Source organism: Cryptomeria japonica, chromosome 6 (assembly GCF_030272615.1).
Source record: "Cryptomeria japonica chromosome 6, Sugi_1.0, whole genome shotgun sequence".
In the NCBI taxonomy this organism is placed as follows: domain Eukaryota; kingdom Viridiplantae; phylum Streptophyta; class Pinopsida; order Cupressales; family Cupressaceae; genus Cryptomeria; species Cryptomeria japonica.
The window spans coordinates 495,837,812-495,861,717 of NC_081410.1; the positions used below are offsets into that span (position 1 = coordinate 495,837,812).

Sequence of the window (23,906 nt, forward strand, 5' to 3'; positions counted from 1 at the left end):
GTTGATCACCACAAGGGTGAACCATAACTAGAAGAAAAATACACTCTCCATGGAGAAGGGAGGGCGGAAATATATCATTGACCTAAAGACCCAAGATGTCGGCGAAGAGCTCGCCTCTTCCGACTCAAACTAAGAGGACTCTAATAAATGGGAAGGGGGTCCCGACGAAAGCAAGGGCAAGAACGCGATGGAGCCGAACAGTGAAGGGGTGCTCGAATTGGAGGGATGTTCTGAAAATGAGGTGTGCTCACTCAACGGGCTATTCCATTGGCAAATGGACGACTACGAACTTTTTCACTGCAACATGTTGCAGATAGAGGAGCCCGCCAATCTGGAGGTCTTCCCTCCAAAATACAAAGAATATAAGGAGGGGGAAGCCCGAGTGGACGAGGCACCCGCACATCAATTTGGGAAAGACAAGCCAATTCAATTTGAAGAGTCCAAGCTGAAGGAAACAAACCTGGGAAAGGAGGAGGACCCACGGAATATATTAGTCGGGGATGACTGGGATCCCGTGCTGAAGACAGCGGCCTTCAAAATATTTTTGGAGTTTAAAGACGTGTTCGCATGGACATATAAAGACTTGAAGGGGTACCTCCCGAACTGTGCGTGCACCGCATTCCGTTGGTACCCGGAGCCCGACCTGTACGAAAGAGACCGTACCGGATGAACCGCAACTATGCAGCGCGGGTGAACGACGAGATAGAAAAAATGCTGGAGGTCGGTATCATTTTTAAAGTATAGACAAGTGAATGGGTGTCGCCCATAGTCATTTCATTAGAGAAGGAGGCTAACCAAATAAGGATTTGTGTAAACTTCCGATGTCTCAATGCAGTTACGATTAAAGACCATTTCCCAATCTCGTTAACGGACAGCATACTAGAGGAGGTGGCCGGCCATGAGATGTACTCGTTTATGGATGGATTCTCCAGATATAACCAGATCTAAATTGTCGAGGAAGATCAACTGAAGACCACCTTTGTGGTCGAAGATGGTGTCTATGCATACAACCGGATGCCATTTGGCCTATGTAATGCACCTGCAACATTCCAACGAATTATACTACACATATTCGATAAGATATCGGTAGGGAATTTTAAAGCCTTCCTCGACGATTGTTCCATCTATAGCGAGCAAGATACGCATTTGATAGCCCTCAAAGAGTGCCTGGAGAGATGTCAAAGGGCAAGGCTGACCCTTAATCCAAAAAAATGTCGATTTATGGTACCACAAGGCAAGTTGCTTGGGCACATTGTATGCAAAGCAGGTCTGAAGACGGACCCAGACAAAATATGGGTGATCGTGGAGATGGAGCCTCCTACGGATGTCACTGGGGTAAAGTCCTTCCTGGGCCATATCGGCTACTATAGAAGGTTCATAAAAAACTTTGCACAAATATCCCACCCCTTGGACAAGCTTACTCGCAAGGGTGAGCCGTACACCTGGGGGACCCCGGAGAGTGAAGCATTTGAGGAATTGAAGACGAGGCTGGTAGCTGCCCCCATCCTCGCGTACCCCAACTGGGACAGGGAGTTCCATGTCCATGTGGACGCTTCAAACTTTGCGATCGGTGCCACACTGGCCCAAGTGGGAGATCACGGGTTGGATCATCCCGTCTATTTTGCCAGTAGACTGTTATCCAAAGCGGAGAAAAATTACAGCACAACAGAGCGGGAGGCATTGGGGATGATCTATACAGTACAAAAATTCAGACACTATCTGTTGGCGACACCGTTCACATTCTACGTAGACCATCAAGCCCTCATGTACTTGGTCAACAAGCTGATAATTCAGGGAAGGATTAGTCGATGGCTACTCTTGCTGCAAGAGTTTACGTTCACCATTATCGTGCGGCCTGGGAAAAGCCATGCGATAGCGGACCAATTATCACGTATAAAGTCAGGAGAACCAGCGAAAGGGGTGAACGATGATTTTCCAGATGCCCACTTATTCCAAATGGCTGCATTGCCATCATGGTACACGGCCATCGGGGAGTATCTTTCTACTTCAGTCTTTCCGCCATGCATGCTACCAAGGGAACGAAGGAAACTGGTTTTACGAAGTCGAACATTCCAACTGATCAATGGACTGTTATATAAGATGGGACCGGATCAAATACTCAGAAGATGTGTGATGGAGGAGGAGGTGCCAGGAGTTCTCCGAGAGGCGCACGAAGGACCGGCGGGGGGACACATGGGACTGGACACTACTGCACGGAAGGTGCTACTCGCGAGCTTGTGGTGGCCCACGCTATATAATGATGCCCGAGAATGGGTTGTTGGTTGCAACACATGCCAAAGGGCTGGGAAACCATTGAAGCGGGACTTTATGCCGCTCAACCCCTCGCACGTGCAGGAATTATTTGAACGATGGGGGTTGGACTTTGTCAAACCACTCAAAGTCAGCCGTGCTAGGCGGTGCAGATACATCGTGGTAGCCACAGAATATTTGACTAAGTGGGTGGAAGCACGGGCCCTACCCGATAACTTGACGGTGAGTACAGCCAGATTTATTTACGAGCAAATCATTACTCGCTATGGTATCCCCATGCAGCTGACGAGTGACCGAGGTGGCCATTTTTGTCAACCATGTTATTAAGTTGCTCACGACAAAATTTAAGATCTTCCATTCTCTGTCGAGTCCTTACTACCCCCGAGCCAACGAGCAGGCGGAGGCCATGAACAAGATCCTTGTAGGAGTCACTTATAAGTTGTGCAGGCTCGAAGGGGAAGATTGGGAAGAGAAGTTACCCTCAGTGTTGTGGGCTTACCGCACGACGTACAAAGTGACTGCGGGACAAACGCCCTTCCAACTCATGTATGGGCAGGAAGCAGTGGTGCCTGCCAAATTCATGGTACCGAGTCTTCGTATTGCAATAGAAAATAGACTCGGCGATATGGAGAGCCTGAGGGAGCGACTTTATGCTCTGAATAAACTTGATGAGAAGCGGATGATGGCTCAGTGGGCAACTGAGACAACACAGCAGAGGAGGAAGTTGTGGCACGATAAGCATCTAAAGCGAATGAAGTTCACCCCAGGACAACTCGTGTTGAAATATAATGGGCGAAATGAAATTAAACCTGGAAAATTTAAAGTGAGGTGGCTAGGACCTTACAAAGTTCGTGAAGTCGCAGCAAATGGATCGGTTCGACTGTGGACATTGGACGGCCGCAAAGTGACGGAAGCCGTGAACAGGTCCCAATTGAAGGTTTACCACGAACGAAGGGAACCTGGACCCTCCAGTCAGGGTGTTTGAAAAAAAAAATTTAAAAATTTAAAAAAAAAAAAACCACGGTGGAATCACCGTACGGTGGTACCACCGTGCGGTGGCGACACTGACGGTGGGACTACCGGCAGTGGCAACACCGGCGATGGGACCACCAACAGTGGAGCCACCGTGCGGTGGATACCACCTCCCCGCAAGGAATAAAGGTGCCACGGACATAAAGTCACCGCACAAACAAACACTTAGCCGCACAAAAACGCAGCCCAACGACGCAGTGCAACGACCCAACGACGTAGCGCAACAACGCAACCCAGCAACGCAGCGCCCACGCAAGCACAGGCCAAGCACACGCAAAGAATACACAACCATCCAGGAGGTAGTTAAGGTGGTTACGCAACGGTACGGCTATAACCAGCAAGAGAAATTAAATGGAATCGGCTGGGAAACGAAGTTGGAAGAAGCAGTTGCAGGCTTCCTCCAGTAGCAGCCAGATGGATAGAAATACCAGGGTCTTGTCGTCAAGCATGCGTGTTGCAAGCAGCACAATGGATGCCAGCGCAAGTCAGAAGAAAAAGCAGAAAACACCACAACCTGCGACAAGTGGGAAAAATACATTAACGCCTCAGAAAATCACCTTCGAGGTCCTGAATGGGTCGGAATGCCGGAAATGGTGGCAGGACACTCCCAACGATGATTTGGTGAAGCAGAACCTTCGTAAGGCAGAAGTGGAGTGAGCTATTCGAATGCCCGTGTTTCCTATCCGCGAGTATGAGGGTGCTCTACGGTTCATGGTGGACACCTTTGATAGACACACACGCACGAGTACTTTTGAGTATCTCGGGAGGGATGTCACCATATCCTTCAAAACGGTGGACTTTACCAGAGTATTCGGCATCCTAGGCAAACAGGGCAGGAAAATCGAGTTGAAGGCTAAGAAGATGAAGCGTGAGTAGAAGGAATATTGGATTAAATTAGTATCCAGAAACTTGACGACAACAGAGCTGGACAACGTGGCCGATGCCACGAAGGGACGAGGAATCTATAAGACCTTTGTTGCAAAGGGCCACTGGCGATGCATAATGGATGTCATTAAGAGCAGGTTGACGGGATCCGGTAGGGCGTCGGACATCGCACTCCCTCAGATTATGCTCATGAATGGGCTTATGAACAACATTGTGTACGATTGGGCTGCGTTGCTAGCAAAGCGAATGTATGAGTTCTTGATGATGCAGCATCGCACGTTCTATATGCCCCACTATGCCATAGGACTGTTCTTGGAGGCCACGCGGGAAGCAGTGTCGGAGGCAAAGTTGGAGGTACGGCCGCAGGGATCGTTGGCAGCAAGTGAGTCTCCTATCATGTATTGGAGACACCTTGACATTGGGCACTCTTTCGCGAAACAGAAGCGGATGGTAGATATGGCCTCACGGGATCCTGATAGTGGGAGGGAGACTTCCAGTAGTACAGAGGATTCAGAAGCGGAGGATGAGGAGGACGATAGCAACAGGGCGACGGAGGAGAGGGTCCTTTTTGCCCCACCCTTGCTACCGATGGGCACACCTGTGATGTCATCTGAAGTGGGAGGCACCTTTATTCCGGCATTTGGGCAGAGCTACACGCCAGTTGCACTTGGCCCCATCCAGCAACAAGTAGCATCACCTCCGCCGAATCGAGCACCACCTTCGAGACCGGCCCCGGCCACGAAGGCACTTACCGAAGACATGGCAGAGTCATGTACGGAGGAGTCGCCGCATCGAGTAGTGGTAGATGAGGAGCAAGGACTGAGGGAGGTGATTGATACGGAGCATTGAGTGCGGTTGGATGTTGTTGGAACTGAGGCAGTGGTGACCATTTCTGCCTCCTTGTTGGAGGAGCCCATGGCTATGGCGACACACACTCCAATCGTAGAGATGCAGAGAGTCCCGAGGATCCCCAGTACAGACCCGTCGGTAGTGGCTATGGAGAGCTGGTTGACTCAGCGATTTCAGATGACAGTGGTACCACCCGTGGGAGCTACTGTATTCTCACCTTGTCGAGAGACTCCGGCTGAGGTAGTAGACTTGGACGATTCATCTAGCGAGGCGCATGTACCAGCCGTTGGGAACGAGGCTGGAGAGGTCGTCTATGCCATCCAGGAGCCGGGGGATACCACACCTCTAGTGGCGGAGGAGGTACCTTCATACCATCAGGATGCGACTGTATCAGGTCCGCCAAAGACTTCTGAGTTACTCCTTGGCGCTCTTACACAGATGCCACTTCCATCATGGTCACAGCCTTCAGAGCAGGAAGGGGAGGACATTGAGGCCTATTTAGTTGACATGGTGACGAGGGGTAGGCAAGTGGTGGCCATGGCCCAGACGCGAGCATTGCAGCAGGTTGTGGTGGAGTTAGAGAGGGTCCTGCAGTTTATGCGGGTGGGCTGCCCCACAGCCTTTGCTGCATGTTTTGAGTCTCCGGGATGGCCAACTACTCAGACAGATGAGATGCTACAGGCTTGGATTGTGCGTGAGCCCATTGTGGAGAGTCGGGTGATGGCAGTCGTCCGAGAGATTGAGCAGGTCTACCGAGACGCCTACTATGCATTAAGGCGTACGCAGCATGAGTCTGAGGTCCGCGAGGCTGCTCGAGTCGAGTTGGAGAGGGATGTGGCCGGTCAGCAGGTCTCGTGGGCAGCAGAGAGGGCACAGTTGTTGGCGCAGCTTGAGATGGCCTGAGCAGAGAAGGCTGAGGTGGAGACTTGCTTTTCGGCGGAACAGAGTGAGAGGAGCCTCACGCAGCAGGAGTTGGATGCAGTCACAGCCGAGAGGAGCCTGTTGCGGGATCGATTGGTCTGTATGACGGAGACAGCGGATACGAAAGAGGAGTTGCTGGAAGCCGTGCATATGGTGAAGACGGCTTTGGAGAAAGTGTTGGTGGCGGAGCGTGATGTGACTGCACGTACTCAGCAGGTTTATGAGCTCCGCGCCTGCTTGGCAGCCCAAGCACCGGCATCTCAGCCTTCTACTTCAGGGACGCTTCCCCAGCCCCCTCCTTAGTTTTGTGTTGATGTATATTTTGTATGGGTTGCATTGTCTCCCATTTTGTTGTTAGTCGTCGGAGACGACTTCTTTTTTTGGGGGGGATGATGTTGTCGGGAAATATGTAAATCTTATGTTTTGGTAGTAATGTTATTTGTTAGTAGTTAGTTAGCCGACAAGTAGGTAGTTGGAGTCGCAACGGTTGTGTCGCACCCCTTCGGCTGTTATATATTGTACTACTTGCGGGTATTGAAGGATGTGTTGTTTTACGACAGATAATACTATGAACATTGTATACACTCTGAGTTATTAATGGAAAGCTTATTCTCGTATTCATGCTGTTATTGCATTGCTTATTTCTACATTACTTCTGTATTCCTTCTGTTTACCCAGTGAGGTAAACACCCATTATTCGTATGAATTAGCACACTTTTCACCCAGCTAATTTTTGCTTAATTTTGTACATTCTCTATTCTATTTTAAACCCACATTCAACTCTGAGTCAAAAGTGAAGTCTGAGTATAAATATTGACTCTTTAAAATGGTAACCAAGTCGAAATCTGATATATTTGCCGACACATTTCAAATATACACCCTAACCATGACATAACTATCTCTGATAATTAAGAAATCTCTTGATTATTCGTGAAGAGTCTCCTTATTCAACAAACCATATTGAATGCTCTTCAATAGAGTCCTTACTTGGTCTCCTTAATGATCCCATAAATCTGCTTGGACTGCACTTAAGTGGCATTACCAATCATATTATATGAATTAATCATACAAACATTCATATTCAAATTCTTCATGGCTGCATTTGATGCATCACGATCCTGACAGCTTGGAAATTGCAATGCATCCTTGGAGAGATAATTCCACTCTTCAACTTGCCATTTGTTCTCATCAATTCCGGATAGAGTCAAATCACCACGTTCTGCAAGAAAAAGCACACTTGCAGACTTTTCCTCCTAGAACCTGATTTTGTGTATCATTTCATTTTCAGATGCCCTGTGGGCCCCAATCTACTATCAGATTGGTGGGGAAATACCACTGCCCCGTTTAGAGACACTCACAGATCATCGAAGACTTCCATTCAATATAACTGTATAAGCTATGCTTGGCTTTGTTTTTCCATGAGATGTCCCTATTGAGATAAAACACTCAGCTCAGAAGCACATCACACACCAAGCTCCAAAGTTGTCACCTACTACCTTCATGGCATTGGCGGTCCAAGCCACAATGGACTTGATAATGAAATGACAGATATCTATCAAACAGTTTACATCTCAGCAGCCTACAGGTATGAGATCGGTTGGTTATCATTGTCTAAATGCACTGAAACGTCCAAAGAGTGGCTACTTGGCATTAAATCATTTATATATGCTTCTATTTCTTTAAAGTACTCCACTTTGATGGGGAAGTACTAGGCACTCCCATTGCATAATTTTCAACTACTACTTCTTTTGGCAGTTCCATTGGCCATTCTTGAACATTTATATTAATTAAATTGAATTAGGCTTGTTAAATTATTGATTCAAAACAGCATATTATGTGCATAACCAGATTTACAAGTTGATTGTTATTTAATATAAAATCACGTTTATGGATATAATTTCATGCATATGCTTCCTTAAGAAATCTTGAAATGGTTATTCCCCAACTTCACCTACTCTACATTCAGTGGGTCGTGATCTAAAGATGAGGTGGGAGCATCTGTCATGACGATATCCCAAGATTTAAGCCCAATAGGCTTGCTCTTCTGTCAATTTAATAGCTGTGTAATTATGTGGGCCAAGAGCAGAGAAGATCGGGAGTCTCTTATAGATTTTGTGGAAAAGATATGCCTCAGAAATGGTTCCATGGTCATTAGAATTCTTTTGTTTAGTGTATATATTGTTTCCCTACTCGCCTCTACAAAAATCACAAAATCTACAAGTTGAACTTTATCCTTGCTTTTGCATGTTCTTCTTGATATAACATATACAACCTCTGCTAAAATCATTTCCCTGAGAGGACCCTTCATTGAACCATTTTGATGAAAAATTCCACTGAAAAGCCTTGTCAGGCATGTGTATAAACCCTACATTATATCGTATTTCAAATGCCAAGCTCCTAATGTAACCCATCCTCTCCCATGCTTCCCTATGGCTCTTCCTTACAAAATAACCCGTTAGATACATCTAGGGAGAACTTGGGAGTGGCAAAATCAAAAGTGCACTTAGCTCCTACTAGAGCAGCTCACAGTCCAGGAGCAGGTCTTGGGTCCGACTCCTAGCCTGTTTGAAATTTTCGACATGGTATCAGAAGCAGTATCACTGTTTAGCTAGGACCTCGACTTCCTGAGGCTTGAAATGAAAATGAAACAGACCACAAATTCCCATGGCTATCTCAACCATGAAGAAGGTCCAAACTTAAGGACATGTCGCTTTCTTATGAAGTTCGTAGACTCTGCAGTCTCGCCTGTTTGAAGAGTTATAACATGGAGTCCGACAATCCACAACTTAAAGAAAGAACCTAAATATTTCATAACCCATTAGATCAATGGTAGATCCGTTCACAGGATGAGACTATATCTTAAAATTTTCAAGACAGCAATCTCCCATTTACAATTGCTGACAGTAAATTAGATTACAGATGAAAAAATGCCAGAATCCATCACTACGGGTTAGTCATAGCGTACTAGCCCGCTTCTGCAAAAACTCCAGTGAAAAAGGTGAAATTTATTTAGTAGAAATTTTAGACAAATGTTGTAACAGAAATCAATGCACCGCGGTGCTGAAGGAACTCATGTTGAAAGTGTAACGATCAAACTGTTATCTCAACGTGAAATTAGTATCAGTTCAGATTTGAAAGAATTGCAGACATGCAGAGAACGAGAATGTCAATAATTACTTACTATTAAAAATGGGAAGGCAAGTTGTGCGAGAAGAACAGGATGGCGCTAGAAAAGCGCTCCCGACGCTCGCCATGGTTTCTCACTTCTTCAAAGCTAATTGCCGCCACATATGTTTATATTGATAAGTAGAATAATCTTTCTTCGAAAAATGAAGTGTGTTTTTTTAATTATTGTTAGCAAGACTATTGTAGTCACTATTGCTTAATTGGTTTTTAACAACTATATTTGAAAATAAATTAAAAGTTAAAGGTCTTTTTGTTTTTCAAAATAGAGATGTAAATTTTATAATTAAAAATATCTTTAGAATAAATTATCATCAACTTAATTGGTTGAAAAAATTTATTTTTTAAAGGGTGGTCAATAGATATGTTTTACAAAAAAATTAGAGGGTAATATTTGTTATATTCTATTGACATAAAAAATGTGGGAGAAAAAAATTGCAAAGAAAAAAGAAAGAAGAAGTGTTAATGTCCACAAGGCTAAAAACAGGTTATGGAAGAACCAGCCTTATCATTTTTTACTTATACATTTCAATCCTTGTCTTATTCTTAAGGTGATGATGAATTCTCCCAACTTCCAAAGAATCCCTTCACTAATTGTCAAGATATTTACATGTTTGTCCCTAATGTCCTTGAAGGCGTCACATTCCTTAATAAAGTGTTTTATTATTTCATTATCATGATAATGTACCTCATGCTTCTTTAGGCATTTTTACATCAAAATTGATGAAAGTTAGCTTTTAATTTAGTAATAAGAATTTTGGCTTTCCACATAATACTAGCCCCTATGTATGCTTGTAGTTGCTAATCACATGTGGGGTTGAACTCCTCAATATAATATTCCTTATTTCTCCCTTGCACTTTACCCCATGTATGCTTGTCAAACTTATTCATGACAAAAGTCTTTATCACTTTGTTATTTGTGGGGTATGCATTCAAGTAGATACTTTATTTTTTATTTCACTTCATTCAAGTATTATTTTTTTCTCTCAAGAAGTCATTAAAAATAACCTTAGGCTATCTACCTACTTCCATTTGTTCAATTCTTTTCAAATGTCTTATGAGATGCACCTTAACAATTGCTTCAATGATAGCTACTCTTATTTCACTCAACATAATTCCATAAGGAACCAAACCTTTTTTTGATAACTTTCTTGTGATAAAGCACTTTTGGATATTCTCAAAAAAAAAAAAAAATCACTTTGAGTTTAAGGTGTTGTTAACCCATAATTCACACCCATAAGGCACTACCAAAAGTACTAAAATCCTAAAAAATTATGGGTAGTTTTTCAATCTCATAGCTATTCCTCTCTACATCTATCTTGAAGAGCATATAAAGTTTACGCTTCCCCCAAAGTTCTCTTCTTTTTGTAGCCCACCCAACTAAACTTGTCGTTGATGCCAATCTTGATGTATTTGTTCTCTATTACTTCTTCAAGAATATTTCCTTCAAAGTGGAATTTATATAGTTTATGGTTTCTTCAATTGAAAAAGAAATTACTTTCATTTGAAAAGAAGGTAAGTGTAAAATAACACTTTCAATTCTAAATCTAACAAGAGAGTGAATACAAAAAAAATTGACAAGCCCTTAAACTAGTTATAAATTAGATGCTCATAATCAATATTGAGTTCAGACAAATAAACACATAACACCATATTAACTTGGGAAAATCCTTACAAGAAAAAACCCATGCTCTAATATACAAAGCCCAATTGTAATACAGTAACAAAGAGTTATAATACAAAGTACAGAACCAATGCTCTTCAAGAAGAGTTACAATAATAGAGAAATATGGAGCAATTCTTATAGCGTAACGACGTCTCAAAAAGTAAACAAAGTGCCTCACAAAACTAACTAAGGCGCCATTATATTTATAGAGCTCACATATGAAAGGTAGGTGCCCATGATTTTCAAAACCATCTCCCACACCTAGGTAGTCAAGTGGTGTCCAAAACAACAACTTGTCATATCCTTGATGCGTTGCAAATAGCACTTTTCAAAGCACTGACACATGTCCTTCCATAATGACAACTTTCCATATGCACTACACCCACTACATAGAAACTACCAAAGTAATAATTAGGCATACTCCATGCATATAGAAAACTACTAAAAGGAACCCAACAATAAATATATACTACCAAATCTTAACTCCCCATTAATCTTTAGTCTCGACATAGCAATTTCCCAATCCTACCAAGAGTTTACTCAACATACAAGGACACATATGACCAAAGTGCACCTCTTAGGAATTTTACAAATTCTTTTGCCCAAGATTAGCATCTAGGTGACAAGTGGCACAATATCATACTCCTCACTTCACATAGAGGAAGCCAACTCACACTTGGGTCCCACAATGTGATATAACAACATAGTAAGTTAACACTTAAGAAATAAATAACAAAATAATCAAATATTAGTCCATGTGAGACTCTACAATTGAGACACCTTAATCCCAACATTCTCCCTCTTTTTGAATACTTGTCAAGAGTCAATCTCCATCATCAACTTAAGACCCCAAGGCCCATAGAATTGACACACCATTTGAATTTCTCTATGCTTATTATCATTTGTGTAAGCAAAAGGAAGGAAAGGAAAGGGAGAAATGTTTCAAATGTAAAGAACCATGGGGCCCAGGACATGTCTGTAACCAAAAGCATTTTAGGAACAAAAATTTGTGCTTCAGATGCAAGGAAAAATGGGAACCAGGACACAGGTGTGGGAAAAGAAGTCAAGTTCACACTATTGAGGCCATGCTCCAAGAAATGGGAGAAGGAGTGAATCCATACAAAAGAACAGGGGGGATGATGATGATGATGACGAAAAGGAATCTTGCATTTCAAAAGAATCCAAACATTATCCTTTTCGAATCTGAGGAACGATTAAAGGACAAAAGGTAACAGCCCTAGTTGACAGTGGGGCAACTCGTAATTTTATTGATCAAAACTTGGTTGCAAAATTGGGTCTTAGAACTGAAGTTTTTAAGGGATTTAATGTGACATTGGCTGATGGATCCACCATTTATAGCAGGAAGAAGATTCCCCAACTCAAGATTAGTCTAGGAAGGCACCCAGTTGAAGACAAATTTTGCATTGTAGATATGGGTGACACAGATGTAATACTAGGAACTCCATGGATACATTTCTTGGGGCATTTTATTTTTTATCACCCAAAATTAGAAATATGCTCTATACATAAAGGAAAGAAGGTTGCTTTACATGGAATAGCTGACGGATCACCTAGAGTAATTTCATCAAAAAAATTGGAGAAAGTCTTTAGACATGATCAAGTTGAATGGATAGCTCAGTTTTTTTTATTTTAGATAGAACAACTCCCAAGGGGAAAGTAGCTCACATTGACATACAATCAATATTAAGAAAACACAAAAAGGTCTTCAGTGATATCCCACCTGGACTCCCTCCAAAAAGGGGCCTTGAGCATTCCATTGAACTAGAAGAAGGAACAAAGCTAGTTGTCACCACTCCTTATCATCATCCTCATAGATATAAGGAAGAAATTGAGAAAACCATAAAAGAGTTATTAAGAATGGGGAACATTCAACCCAGTTCCAGCCCCTTTGCATAATCAGTTGTACTCTCAAAAAAGAAGGATGGCACTATGAGGATGTGTATTGATTACGTGGCATTAAATAAAAAATGATTAAGAATAGATATCACGTTCCTCGAGTGGATGAACTTGTTGATGAACTCCATGGGGCAGTCTACTTCTCCAAAATTGATCTAAGATCAGGTTACCATCAAATCGGGCTAAGAGAAGAGGGCATACCAAAAACAGCTTTTTGGTGCCACTATGGACATTTTGAGTTCCTTGTCTTACCTTTCGGGTTAACTAATGCCCCAGCTATATTCCAATCCTGTATGGATCACATTTTCAGAGGGTGGATAAGAAAATTCTTGTTGGTACTTTTTGATGATATACTAATCTACAATAGAACATGGGAAGAACACTTGAATCATATAGATGAGGTACTAAACATACTAGAGCAGCATTCCTTATTTTCTAAGAAATCTAAGTGTGAATTTGGCATGGAATTTTTTTTTACTTAGGCCATAAAATCAGTGCTCAAGGGGTAAAAGTTGATGAGGAGAAGATTGAGGCTATCTGAAGCTAGCCAAAACCCAAAACCCTCACTCAAGTCAGAGGATTCTTGGGACTATGCAGCTATTACAAGAGGTTTGCGAACGGATTCTCAAAATTGACCTCACCACTCACTGATCTAACCAAAAAGGGATCTTTCTCTTTGAATGAAAAGGCACAAGTAGCCTTTGAAAGATTGAAGGAAGTGATGAGCTCGTGCCCTGTATTGGCAATCCCCAATTTTAACTCACCCTTTGAACTATATTGTGATGCCTCAGGAGAACGTATCGGAGCAGTATTGATGCAAAATAGACATCCCATAGCCTTCGAAAGCAAGAAACTCAAGGATGTAGAAAGGACATATTCAGTCTATGACAAGGAAATGTTAGCTATAATGCATGCTTTGGAAAAATTTAGGCAATATCTAATCTGTGGGAGGTTCATTGTAAAGACAGGTCACAACAACCTTAGATTTTCCTTAATTCAAAAGGATTTGAATGACAAACAACAAAAGTGGGTGAGCAAGTTGCAGGTGTATGATTTCGACATTGAATACATGAAGGGTAAGAACAATGTAGTAGTTGATGCATTATCACGAAGACCACATCTTGGTTCCATGTCAGCAATATCCATAGAATGGAAAACATCTCTAATCACTGAATATGTCAAGGATCAGTTCTCAAGTGATTTGATAGAAGGGAAAATTTGGGATGATAAATACCAAATTGTTGAAGGCCTCATCCTCTACAAGGGAAGAATTTACATCACCCCAGGGTCTCGATTAAAATAGGAAATTTTCAAAACCTACCATGACAATCCATTATCTGGGCATCAGGGGTACTTTAAAACTTACAAGCAGATCAAGGAAAGATTCACATGGAAATGACTTAAGGGAGATGTGCTAAAGCACACTAACGAGTGTCTTGTGTGTTAGAAGAACAAAGAATAGCACAGTTTCCAATACGTCTACTCCAACCTTTGCCCATACCAGATCTAAAATAGGAGAGAATCTGTATGGATTTTATCATCAGATTGCCCAAGGTGCAGGGCAAGGATTGCATTTACGTATTGGTAGACTGTCTCACTAAGTATGCACACTTTATGGCCATATCAACAAATTTTAGAGCTCCTCGAGTGGCTGAGATATTCTTCAAGGAGGTGTTCAGGCTACATGGTCTACCTCAAAATATTGTTAGTGATCGGCACAACCACTTCCTTAGAAAATTTTGGCAAGAATTGTTCAAATTAGCAGGGTTATAATTAACCCCAAGTACCAATTATCATCCCCAAACAGACAGGCAGATTGAGATTGTGAACAAATGGTTGGAGGGGTATTTGAGGAATTATGTCACAGGGCAGCAGAATGGTTGGGTTAAATGGTTGCACTTGGGAGAGTATTTCTATAATACTACCCAACACATGTCTATAGGGATGAGCCCCTTCCGAGCATTATATGGATATGAGGCCACATCCTTTGGAGATTTGGTTTGGATAGAGAGTCGTGCCCCGAGAGCTAAGGACTTCATACAACAGAATGTGGACATCATGAACTCACTCAAGGACAACCTTCATCAAGCCCAAAATTAGCAGAAGGTATACACTAATAGGAAAAGGACTGAGCACACATTTGAGATTGGGGATACGGTCTTTTTGAGATTACAGCCATATAAGCAATCATCCATCAAGGTTAGTGGGGCTGAAAAACTTAAACCCCGATTTTATGGACCATACAAGGTATTGAGGAAGATAGGAGAAGTAGCTTATGAATTGTAACTCCCTCCCAATAGCAGAATTCACAATATATTTCATGTATCCCGCCTTAAAAAGGTGTTGGGGCAGCACACCATCCCATGCTCCGAATTGCCACCCTTCAATGATGAAGGGAAGTTGATTTTGGAACCAGAAACTATTCTCAATATGTGAGAAAAGAGGTTAAGAAACAAAACTATTGAAGAATACATAGTCAAATGGAAAGGTCTACCGATGGAGGATGTGACTTGGGAAGGACCTTAGATATCTGATCATCCAAATTTGAAATTGCTTGAGGACAAGCAATCTCAGGAAGGGAGGACTGTCATGTCCCCACATTTGTAGAAAATATAATTGATATATTATTGCCATAACATATGTAAAATCATAATGAAATTATTATATTGCATTATTGATATCATATTATTAATTTACACTTTATATTGATTAGTGATTATTTTAATTAGCAATGTTTAAAAATACATTAATATATATATATATAAGCAATAGAAAGCAACTCACTAATTCTATTTCCCATGGCCGATAACCTTTAATGGTGAATCGGTGGGATGACTGAGTGTTACCCACATCAGATTGTGGAGGGCCCCGCTAGGTAAAGGTGGTGTCCCTTCATATTGGCTACCAAGAGAAGTATCGTGGCTTTCCACCATGATTGTTGGGGAGGTTAAATACCCCCCTCCATATGCAAATCAAAAAGGGGAAAAAAAGAAACACGGAAAAGAAAAGAAAAAACACACGAGACATAAGAAAGTAGAAACGGGCTGGAAAGTTAAAGAGATATTCAGCGATACATCAAGAAAATCTTAAGGTTGCTAGCAAGGACGAAAGGGAGGAGCAATGAAAGGTATGCACAAACTGATTTCTGACGTAATATTAAAATGTAACCATCGGCAATTTCTAAATATGTTATAATCTATTTATATTGTGTGTAATATGAATCAAAGGAAAGACATCAATATGAAATTAATTCATTAAACAACATTAACAATCTAATACTTTCAGTCATAATACATAAATATATATATATATATCTGCACAGGAGTTTAAAAAACAACAGTACAACTCAGTTTTCACAAATTATGTTAATGATGTAAGTTTATAATATTAATAATAAGTGTGTATGGTGAAAAGTGGATAATGGAAACAACAATATTGAAAGACTAAATGAATTCAACCACAAAACCCTAGCCTAACAACAACAAAGATCTAGCATAACATATGAAGATTACCTAAGACAATACAAATCAACAAAATCTAAAAGATTATACCATCACATGTCCACTAGGGTTTGAATCTCCATTCTTCCTATCTCCATTGATCTTGTTTGATATGTTTGCTCTCAGATTTTATGTATGCACAAGAGCTCAACAAAGAACATAAATGTGGTTGATAGTTTGATCGCAAAAAAGGTTTGATTGCATAAGATTGATTAGACAATTAGAATGCTTAGGAGGATTGATAATGAAAGAAGCGTCCCCTTATATAGAAGACACTTTGGGAAATAGAGGGATAAGATTGAGAGGTGTAAAAGATAGATGGTCGGCTAGGATTAAAGGTTAGGTAGAAGAAATAAGAAAATAATGAGAGGGTAGGTAGTGTAGGAATTAAGAGATGAATGACATGTGTCATAGGTAAAAAAGGCTAATGAATTAATTAAACAAATAAAGATTTATTTAACTAATAGAGGAAGTGGGATCAATTAAATAAATAAAAGTATTTATTTAATTTAAGGGAAGAACAGTTTAAATAAATAAATGTATTTATTTAAATGAGCAAAAAGGCTTAGAAGAGGATTAATGAATTAATTAAATAAATAAAGATTCATTTAATTAATAGAAGAATTAGGATAAAATAATTAAATAAATAAAAATATTTATTTAATTAGAAAGGACAATTTTAGGTGTCTACAATAAGGAATAACAAAATGATGATAATGGAATATTTACAACAACTGATTTACACTAATCTAAAGTAATCACTAACAGGAAATGCAATGATAATTCCACTCAAGGCATTATGTTAGTTAATGTAATATGATATAACTCTGTCATAATAAGATGAATTGCATAAATATAACTTCGTGGAAATATCACAAATGGCTCATTATATGAGGGTCTCTCTCTTAAGTACACCACTCCATAGTGGATGCCTAACACCTGCCACATGGAGCCAGGAGGGGTGTTGCATTTGCTCTTGGGCTTAAGAGAGAAGGTGGTTGTGATGAGGGGGAATGACGATAGAACACCTCGTTGGGTACACCACTCCATAATGGATGCCTAACATCTGCCATATGGAGTCGAGGGGGATATGGTATTCTGCCCTTGGGCCTAAGAGGGATGGTTTCTTGGACACCCTATCCACCTAGCCCACCCTAGTGTAACGAGGAACTGGATAGCTAAGAAAAGTAACTAGCCTATAATCTAATTTTATCTAACAAATCTGATTGTATCTGACAGATATAATAATCTGAATTTATTTAATAAATCTCATACTAATGGTAATTAATGCACTAAGACATACGTCATTCAACATACTTTTTTAGTGTGTGTTTCTATTTTATAAGCATCATTACATATATGTTCTCTGGTTTCTATATGCAGGAAAACAGTAAACAGAGGTACTCCCATAAACTTTATTTATTTATTTTAGACGGGTAAATTGGGGTTAACTTTATAGGCATAGCTTTTTAGGGGACATTACACTTACTAACTTTGGCAGTGCATCTACAACATTTGCCAAAATATCAACCTTTTCTATTTTCACCTTTCCATCTTCAACCATATCATGAACAAAATGTAACTGTACATCATGTTATGGCATGGAAATTAGGATTATTTGCTAAGAAAATGACAATTTGGCTATCGCAATAGATAATAATATGTCTTGCATCAAAACCACTTTTAGAACAAAAACATTTAAATGAGTAGTTGTCATGTACTCTACTTATGTTGTGGACAAAGTGACTACAACCTACCACTTACTCGTCCCACTAATAGTGCCACCAAACATTGTGAAAACAAATTCAAATATTTTAGTTTTGTTTAGCATTTTCAGGTTTGCATATCCAACATTTGCGATGATTTTTATTTTTAGTGTCTGCAGTTCCTCTTGTCACATTTCTGGTTTTTTGTCGAATTTTTGTTGTTGCAAGATTTTGGATTTCTACATGATCCTATCTTAGCATGTTTGCGATCATTATTTTTGCATTTTTGGATAGTCTTATTGCACTTTCATTTGATCATGTCGTGTTTTTGGTTTCAGAGTCCTTTTCATCATTTGATCCCATTGCATCTGCAGCTGATTTTACTACGTTTTTGGTTAATGTTGTTGCATCTGCGGTCTGTACGATCACGTTTTTGGTTAATGTTGTTGCATCTGTGGTCTGTACGATCACGTTTTTGGTTTTGATAGTTTCTTGTTTTGTGGGTTCTTACTGCATTTTTGTTATTTTTCATCGCATTTGTGGCCTATCCTACTGCATCCAGGGTTTAGATGTTTTTGCATTTTTGCTAACTCTTAAAACGCTTTTGGTTTGTTTTGTCACGTTTTTGTCTTGTCGGTTGACTGAAGATTGAAGATCCTAAAATTGTTTGTAGAAGACCCTTTTTTATTTCATTTTGTGATCTAATCCTTGTGGTTGTAGGTTGGGGTGATTTTGAATCTACTAATACATTTGTGCTTTAAGGGGTAATTTAGGGGTGTGCTTGTTTTTATTAGATTAGAAAACACTTACATCGGTGCATTAAAAAGAACAATTGCTTGAAGTGTTTGGGGCATTTTCCAAATCTATTGTAGAGCCCTAGGTGTTTAATGAAAGTATCATCTCCTCTCACCTTCGCAAATCTTGGGTGTAAGAGAAATCATTAAACATCTCTTTTTTTATAGAGGGCATGTCTCTCGATTTGTGTGAGGGAACAACCCAAGTGGTATTTTTGTTTGGTCCGCTATATAAATAATTATGGGTATTATGAAATTCATCAACCACCCAGTGTCGCTATTCTATACCAGCAAAAGTTTCCCTCAGTATACTTGTGATATGTAAAAACCCTTGTTCTAAGGGCTAGGAAGCCTCTTAATTGAGTGAATTATCATATGTATAAACACTAGTATTGTCCCATATTATGACTAAAAACCTTAGTAGTGGCCCAACCTATTTTTGTCCAAACATCATGATAGCTTCAGTGCAAGGGGGTAGTTGGTTTTCCCCCCAAGTTACTCATCGTAAGGCTCCCTTGAGATTAGACATAAATCCTCGAGTTAGCATAAGCTACTAGTAGATTTTCAAGGAGAGGGTCATTGGGTCATCCGTCCAGTCTTGGAGGCCCCTAATTGTTCTCTCATGCAAAGAAAAAATAGTGTATACACCCATTAAGGTGTCCCTACATTTGAGTTGACGAAGATATCAAGTTATGAGTTGAAGTTATTTCCATGAGACTTTGACCTTAGGGCTAAAAAAGTGTTTGTTCAAGTGTATTCGATTGTGATAAGACCCATGGAAATTGGGTTGTTTTAGCCTATTGAACATACACATTGCACTCATATTTGGACAGAAACACATTCAAACATTGTGTCTTCTTGTTTGTTGTGTTTACTTGCCACAAAAACATCAACATTGAGCTCTAGTCACTTTTCAACAAATTCAAAATTTGGGCAAAATTTAGATTTTTCCAGAAAAGCATATGTGTTCACTTTCAGTGCGTATACGATTGATTTGGTCACATCTATGTTCATTTTTCAGTGTGTTTGTTACTCATCTTGTCATGTTTGTGTAACTTTCTGGCCCATTTACATACAAAATTTAAATCACATTATCAATTGAGACAACGCATTTTTTACTCATCTTGTCACATATGTGCAACTTTCTAATCCATTTCTATAACATTATATTACAAATTTGGACAAACTAAGATTTACACTGCAACTATGATTCTGCGTTTTTAGACTCTGAAATTGCGTATTTGAGACATTCTGATGTGTCTGTGGATTCATACTACTTCAGTAGTTTTGAGATTTTAAGAGCTTCTAAGGTTGATTCCATTTAGTCAACCATTATCTTTTTGTGGATTTTCACTCACTTTCAAACATTTTTAGGTCTCACTTTCAATCCCCCTTTCACACTTTTCAACTAGAGCCAAAAGGTTGTTTAGTAGTCCTTATCATATCTTGCAAACACATCACATACATCTCTAGGTGGTTCCCGCATCAGATTTATCATCTTGGATACCATTTGGACATCTCAAGTTAAGGTCATCTTACCTATAAGAATTTTTCATCTCCTAGGAAACCACACCTTGCTTAAATCATCACATTTATCTTGGTACAACATGTTGGGACATTGCAAGACAACCCTAGATTCATTATCTATTTTCATAACTACCTTGTCTTTCATAGTCTTCATTTCTTCCATACTCCATTTTAGCCAAGTTCTCTTCATGGTTGAAACCCAATCCGTAAGATCTAGAAGACAAGTCAAAGAAGCTCAAATTTATTGAAACATGGATTAATATGTAATTGATGATAAAGAATTCTATAATCCACAACATAAGACTCAAGAATTTGACAATGAGTCCTTTACAACCACAGAGATTCAAGATCACATGTCTAATGAAAGATTGGAGAATTTTTCATGGCTTGCATAGAATTGGCACGAAAGGATTCTTACTTGATGAGATTATTTCCACAAAGTTTAGGTGGGCAAGCCATGGAATGGTTTTCACAACTTTCACCTAGGATTAAGTCATTAGGTGAATTGGTAGAAGCATTTATACAACATTTTTCATACAACTTTGAATGTGAAGTATTCGCGACCACTTTATGCAACACAAAGTAGAAAAATGGAAAATCTTTTGTGTCATTTTTACAACGATGGAGAAGGTTGGTTAGTCGATACCCTTGTTAAATTCCACAAAAATAGATGGTTGGGATTTTTACCCAAAATGTGAAAAAAGAAATTGGATATGAACTTCATAAAGTATGTTTGTCTACATTCAAAGAAAAGATTGAAAAGGGCTTATATGTTGAGAAGGTCCTCATTAAGCAAGGCGCTATCAAGTTATTTAAAGAGAAGAAATATGATTTCAATGGAAAAGACAAACCTCGATCTTGGAACAAGAACAAGAATACCATTGATGATGGGGTTGTGGATGCCAATATGGTCAAGCCAAAGACATCTTTTCTGGATGTTAGCTCATCCAACAATCAAGTAAATACTCAGAGAGAACCAAGACCTCCAAGGAAGCACACACCCTTGGAAGAAACAATTGAAAGTGCATTGAAGAAGTTGGTTGCCAATAAGCTCATTACATTACTAAACAATCAACCATTTGATCAAAGGGAAAAACCTTCATGGTGGAATGACAATGAATTTTGTGAATATCACAAGAGAAAGGGCCACAAGACTAGTAATTATCACAAATTGAAGAATCTCATTAAATATCTTATTAACAATGGTATAATAGAAGTTCATGATCATACTTCCAATGAAGAGCATGTGATTTTCAAGGAACCATTTCTAAAACATGATAAGGGAAAGGCCCCTAAGATAGACAATAATGCCAATTACACTAATGCAACCTATGATTACACCGTCAACCATATTACTGAATTGAACAACCGTGTGTCTACCATAACCATAAAAGGAAAATCCCCCAAATGCAATGTCACTACTCAAAGGGGTAAAGTTAATTTACAAGGTTCTACATCCCAAATGACTTCATAATTCAATAGCCAATATGACATTGTAGATCAATTGGGAAAGACACCCGCTCTTATTTCAATCTTGAACTTTTACGCATTTCACCGTCACACAAAGCTATTTTGGACAAAATATTGTAAGAGACATCTATCCCTACCAATATAAATGTAGACTAGCTTCAAGCCTTGGTGGGATACCTTTGTACCCCCCATTTCCTTACATTTACCAAAGTAAATGACACATCTCCACAACAACCACATAATGCACCACTTCACATTGAAGCTTTCCTCCATAAACACCTCATAAAATGAGTCTTTATAGATGGAGGAGCAAGTTTCAATATTTGTATTTTGAAAGTTGTCTTAGCATTGGGATTATTTGAAAATCTTGTGGATTCTAGAAAGAAGATCACGATAAAGGTATGTGATGATGAAGAATGCTCCTCAAAAGGAACAGTCACTCTACCTCTAAGAATTGAGCTAGTAAAAAAGGATGTGGTTTGCCAAGTCCTTGATCTTGATCTTGCGTACAATATACTTTTGGGATGACCTTCGATATATGCAATGAAAGCAATGCCTTCAACTTACCATTAATGCATCAAGTTCCCACACAATGGATCTAAAGTCGCAATCAAAGGTGATCCAAACCCATACATGTATTACAATAATCTTTGATCAAGACCTGAAACAATAGTCCCAATAAATTGAGAAGCTAGTCCATCTTCAACATATATTGATCCAAAATCATTAGAAGCTTCCACTTCAAAGCAAGCATAACTCAAAGGAAAATTCAAAGACAAGGGCATGGGAGAATACAATCTAAATCAAAACATGTATCCAACGCAGTTAATGGACTTTCACAAGATTTATGGTAGACCATATTTTTCAAAGCAAATATCAACAATCATTATAAAATGGGATTCCACCACTTTCAAGAGATCGGGTGAAATGGAAGAATAAGATATCTACAAGATACTTTACAAAGAACCAGAATAACAACCTAATCAATACCACATCACAATACTAGTTGAAAACTATGGAAAAGGCTTCAAGTTTTTATAAAATAAAGGGTATGATGGAAAAGGTCCTCTTGGCCTACAAAAGAAAGGTATTGCGGAACCATTACAACTTGAGTTAGTACCAAAGAAACAATAGATAAAAGGACTTCATTTTGCACCGTTAAGGTTGTGCATGTTCTTGATTCTCGAGCAAGATTACAAATTACTTATCTTGCTTCCACTAACGACCAACAAAAAGAAAGACATTATTCTATAGATTCAAATGAATGGGAATGGGGTTCCAACAAATCATCTAGTGATTATGAGCTTGCAAAAACTTTCAAAGAACCCAATGAACCCACTAAGAAAGAAAAATTTAGAGAACTATTTAAAGTTGGTCAAGCAATATCATCAAATTCTACATCCCAAGATAAGAAAGATAGTGGTGAAGCATGGATAAAGACCTTTTGGGATCCCGAATCCTCTACATCTTGAGGCTCTAGGTGAAAAGTGAGAACTCTCATTGCTAAGTGTCCTTCTAGTGATGTTGATTTAGATTTTTTATGACCAATACTGATTGGGAGAGTACCAACGATGACCCTAATGACTTTATTAACATATCTGAAGATTCTAGTGTCTTTACCCTTACACTTGTCAACTTCAAACATACCGATGGCCTTCCTGTCATTCACCCTCAACTCATTGACTGGGACCAACAAGGACCTCCATAACTTGACACATTCCAAAATGATGAGGCCTTCATTGATTACCTTGGCATAAGAGATGATATCCCTCTTAGAGATCATAAAGTAGGATGCGCTATTGAACTCAATAGTGTGGCATACTTTGTAGAAGTGCTAAACCTTCAAGTTGCAAAAATATTAAAATAAAAATAAATAATGGGTCTTTTAGTGAAAACCGTAATGTGATGTTTTCTAACCCTTAAAAAGTAAAAAGAAAGGATGCATCTGATGGTGAAAACCTCTTTGAGGCACCAGAGGATGGAAGGTTTGACACCCTCCCCATGACATCATATCTAGAGAAGTCATCTATGTGTATTTAAGAGACCATAAAAACAAACATTGGGACAAAAGAAGTACCACATTACATCTTTCTTGCACAATCATTGACAAAAATTGAGTGGCTAAATTTCACAAAGTTCTTTACAGAGAGACAAATAAACTTCGCATGGTCTTATGTAAATATGC

General features: G+C 39.6%; 1 protein-coding gene across 2 annotated transcripts in view; it reads right to left on the reverse strand.

Annotated features, from left to right (window-relative positions):
• LOC131052753 (uncharacterized) overlaps positions 1-9,295 on the reverse strand; it is a 204,757-nt gene extending 195,462 nt beyond the window's left edge. For both annotated transcript variants that reach the window (XM_057987346.1, XM_057987347.1), the window contains exon 1: positions 9,140-9,295. In XM_057987346.1, coding sequence (XP_057843329.1) covers positions 9,140-9,212 — 73 coding nt within the window. In that variant the 5' untranslated portion in view covers positions 9,213-9,295. The remainder of the gene's footprint in view (positions 1-9,139) is intronic.
• Positions 9,296-23,906: the final 14,611 nt, after the last annotated feature.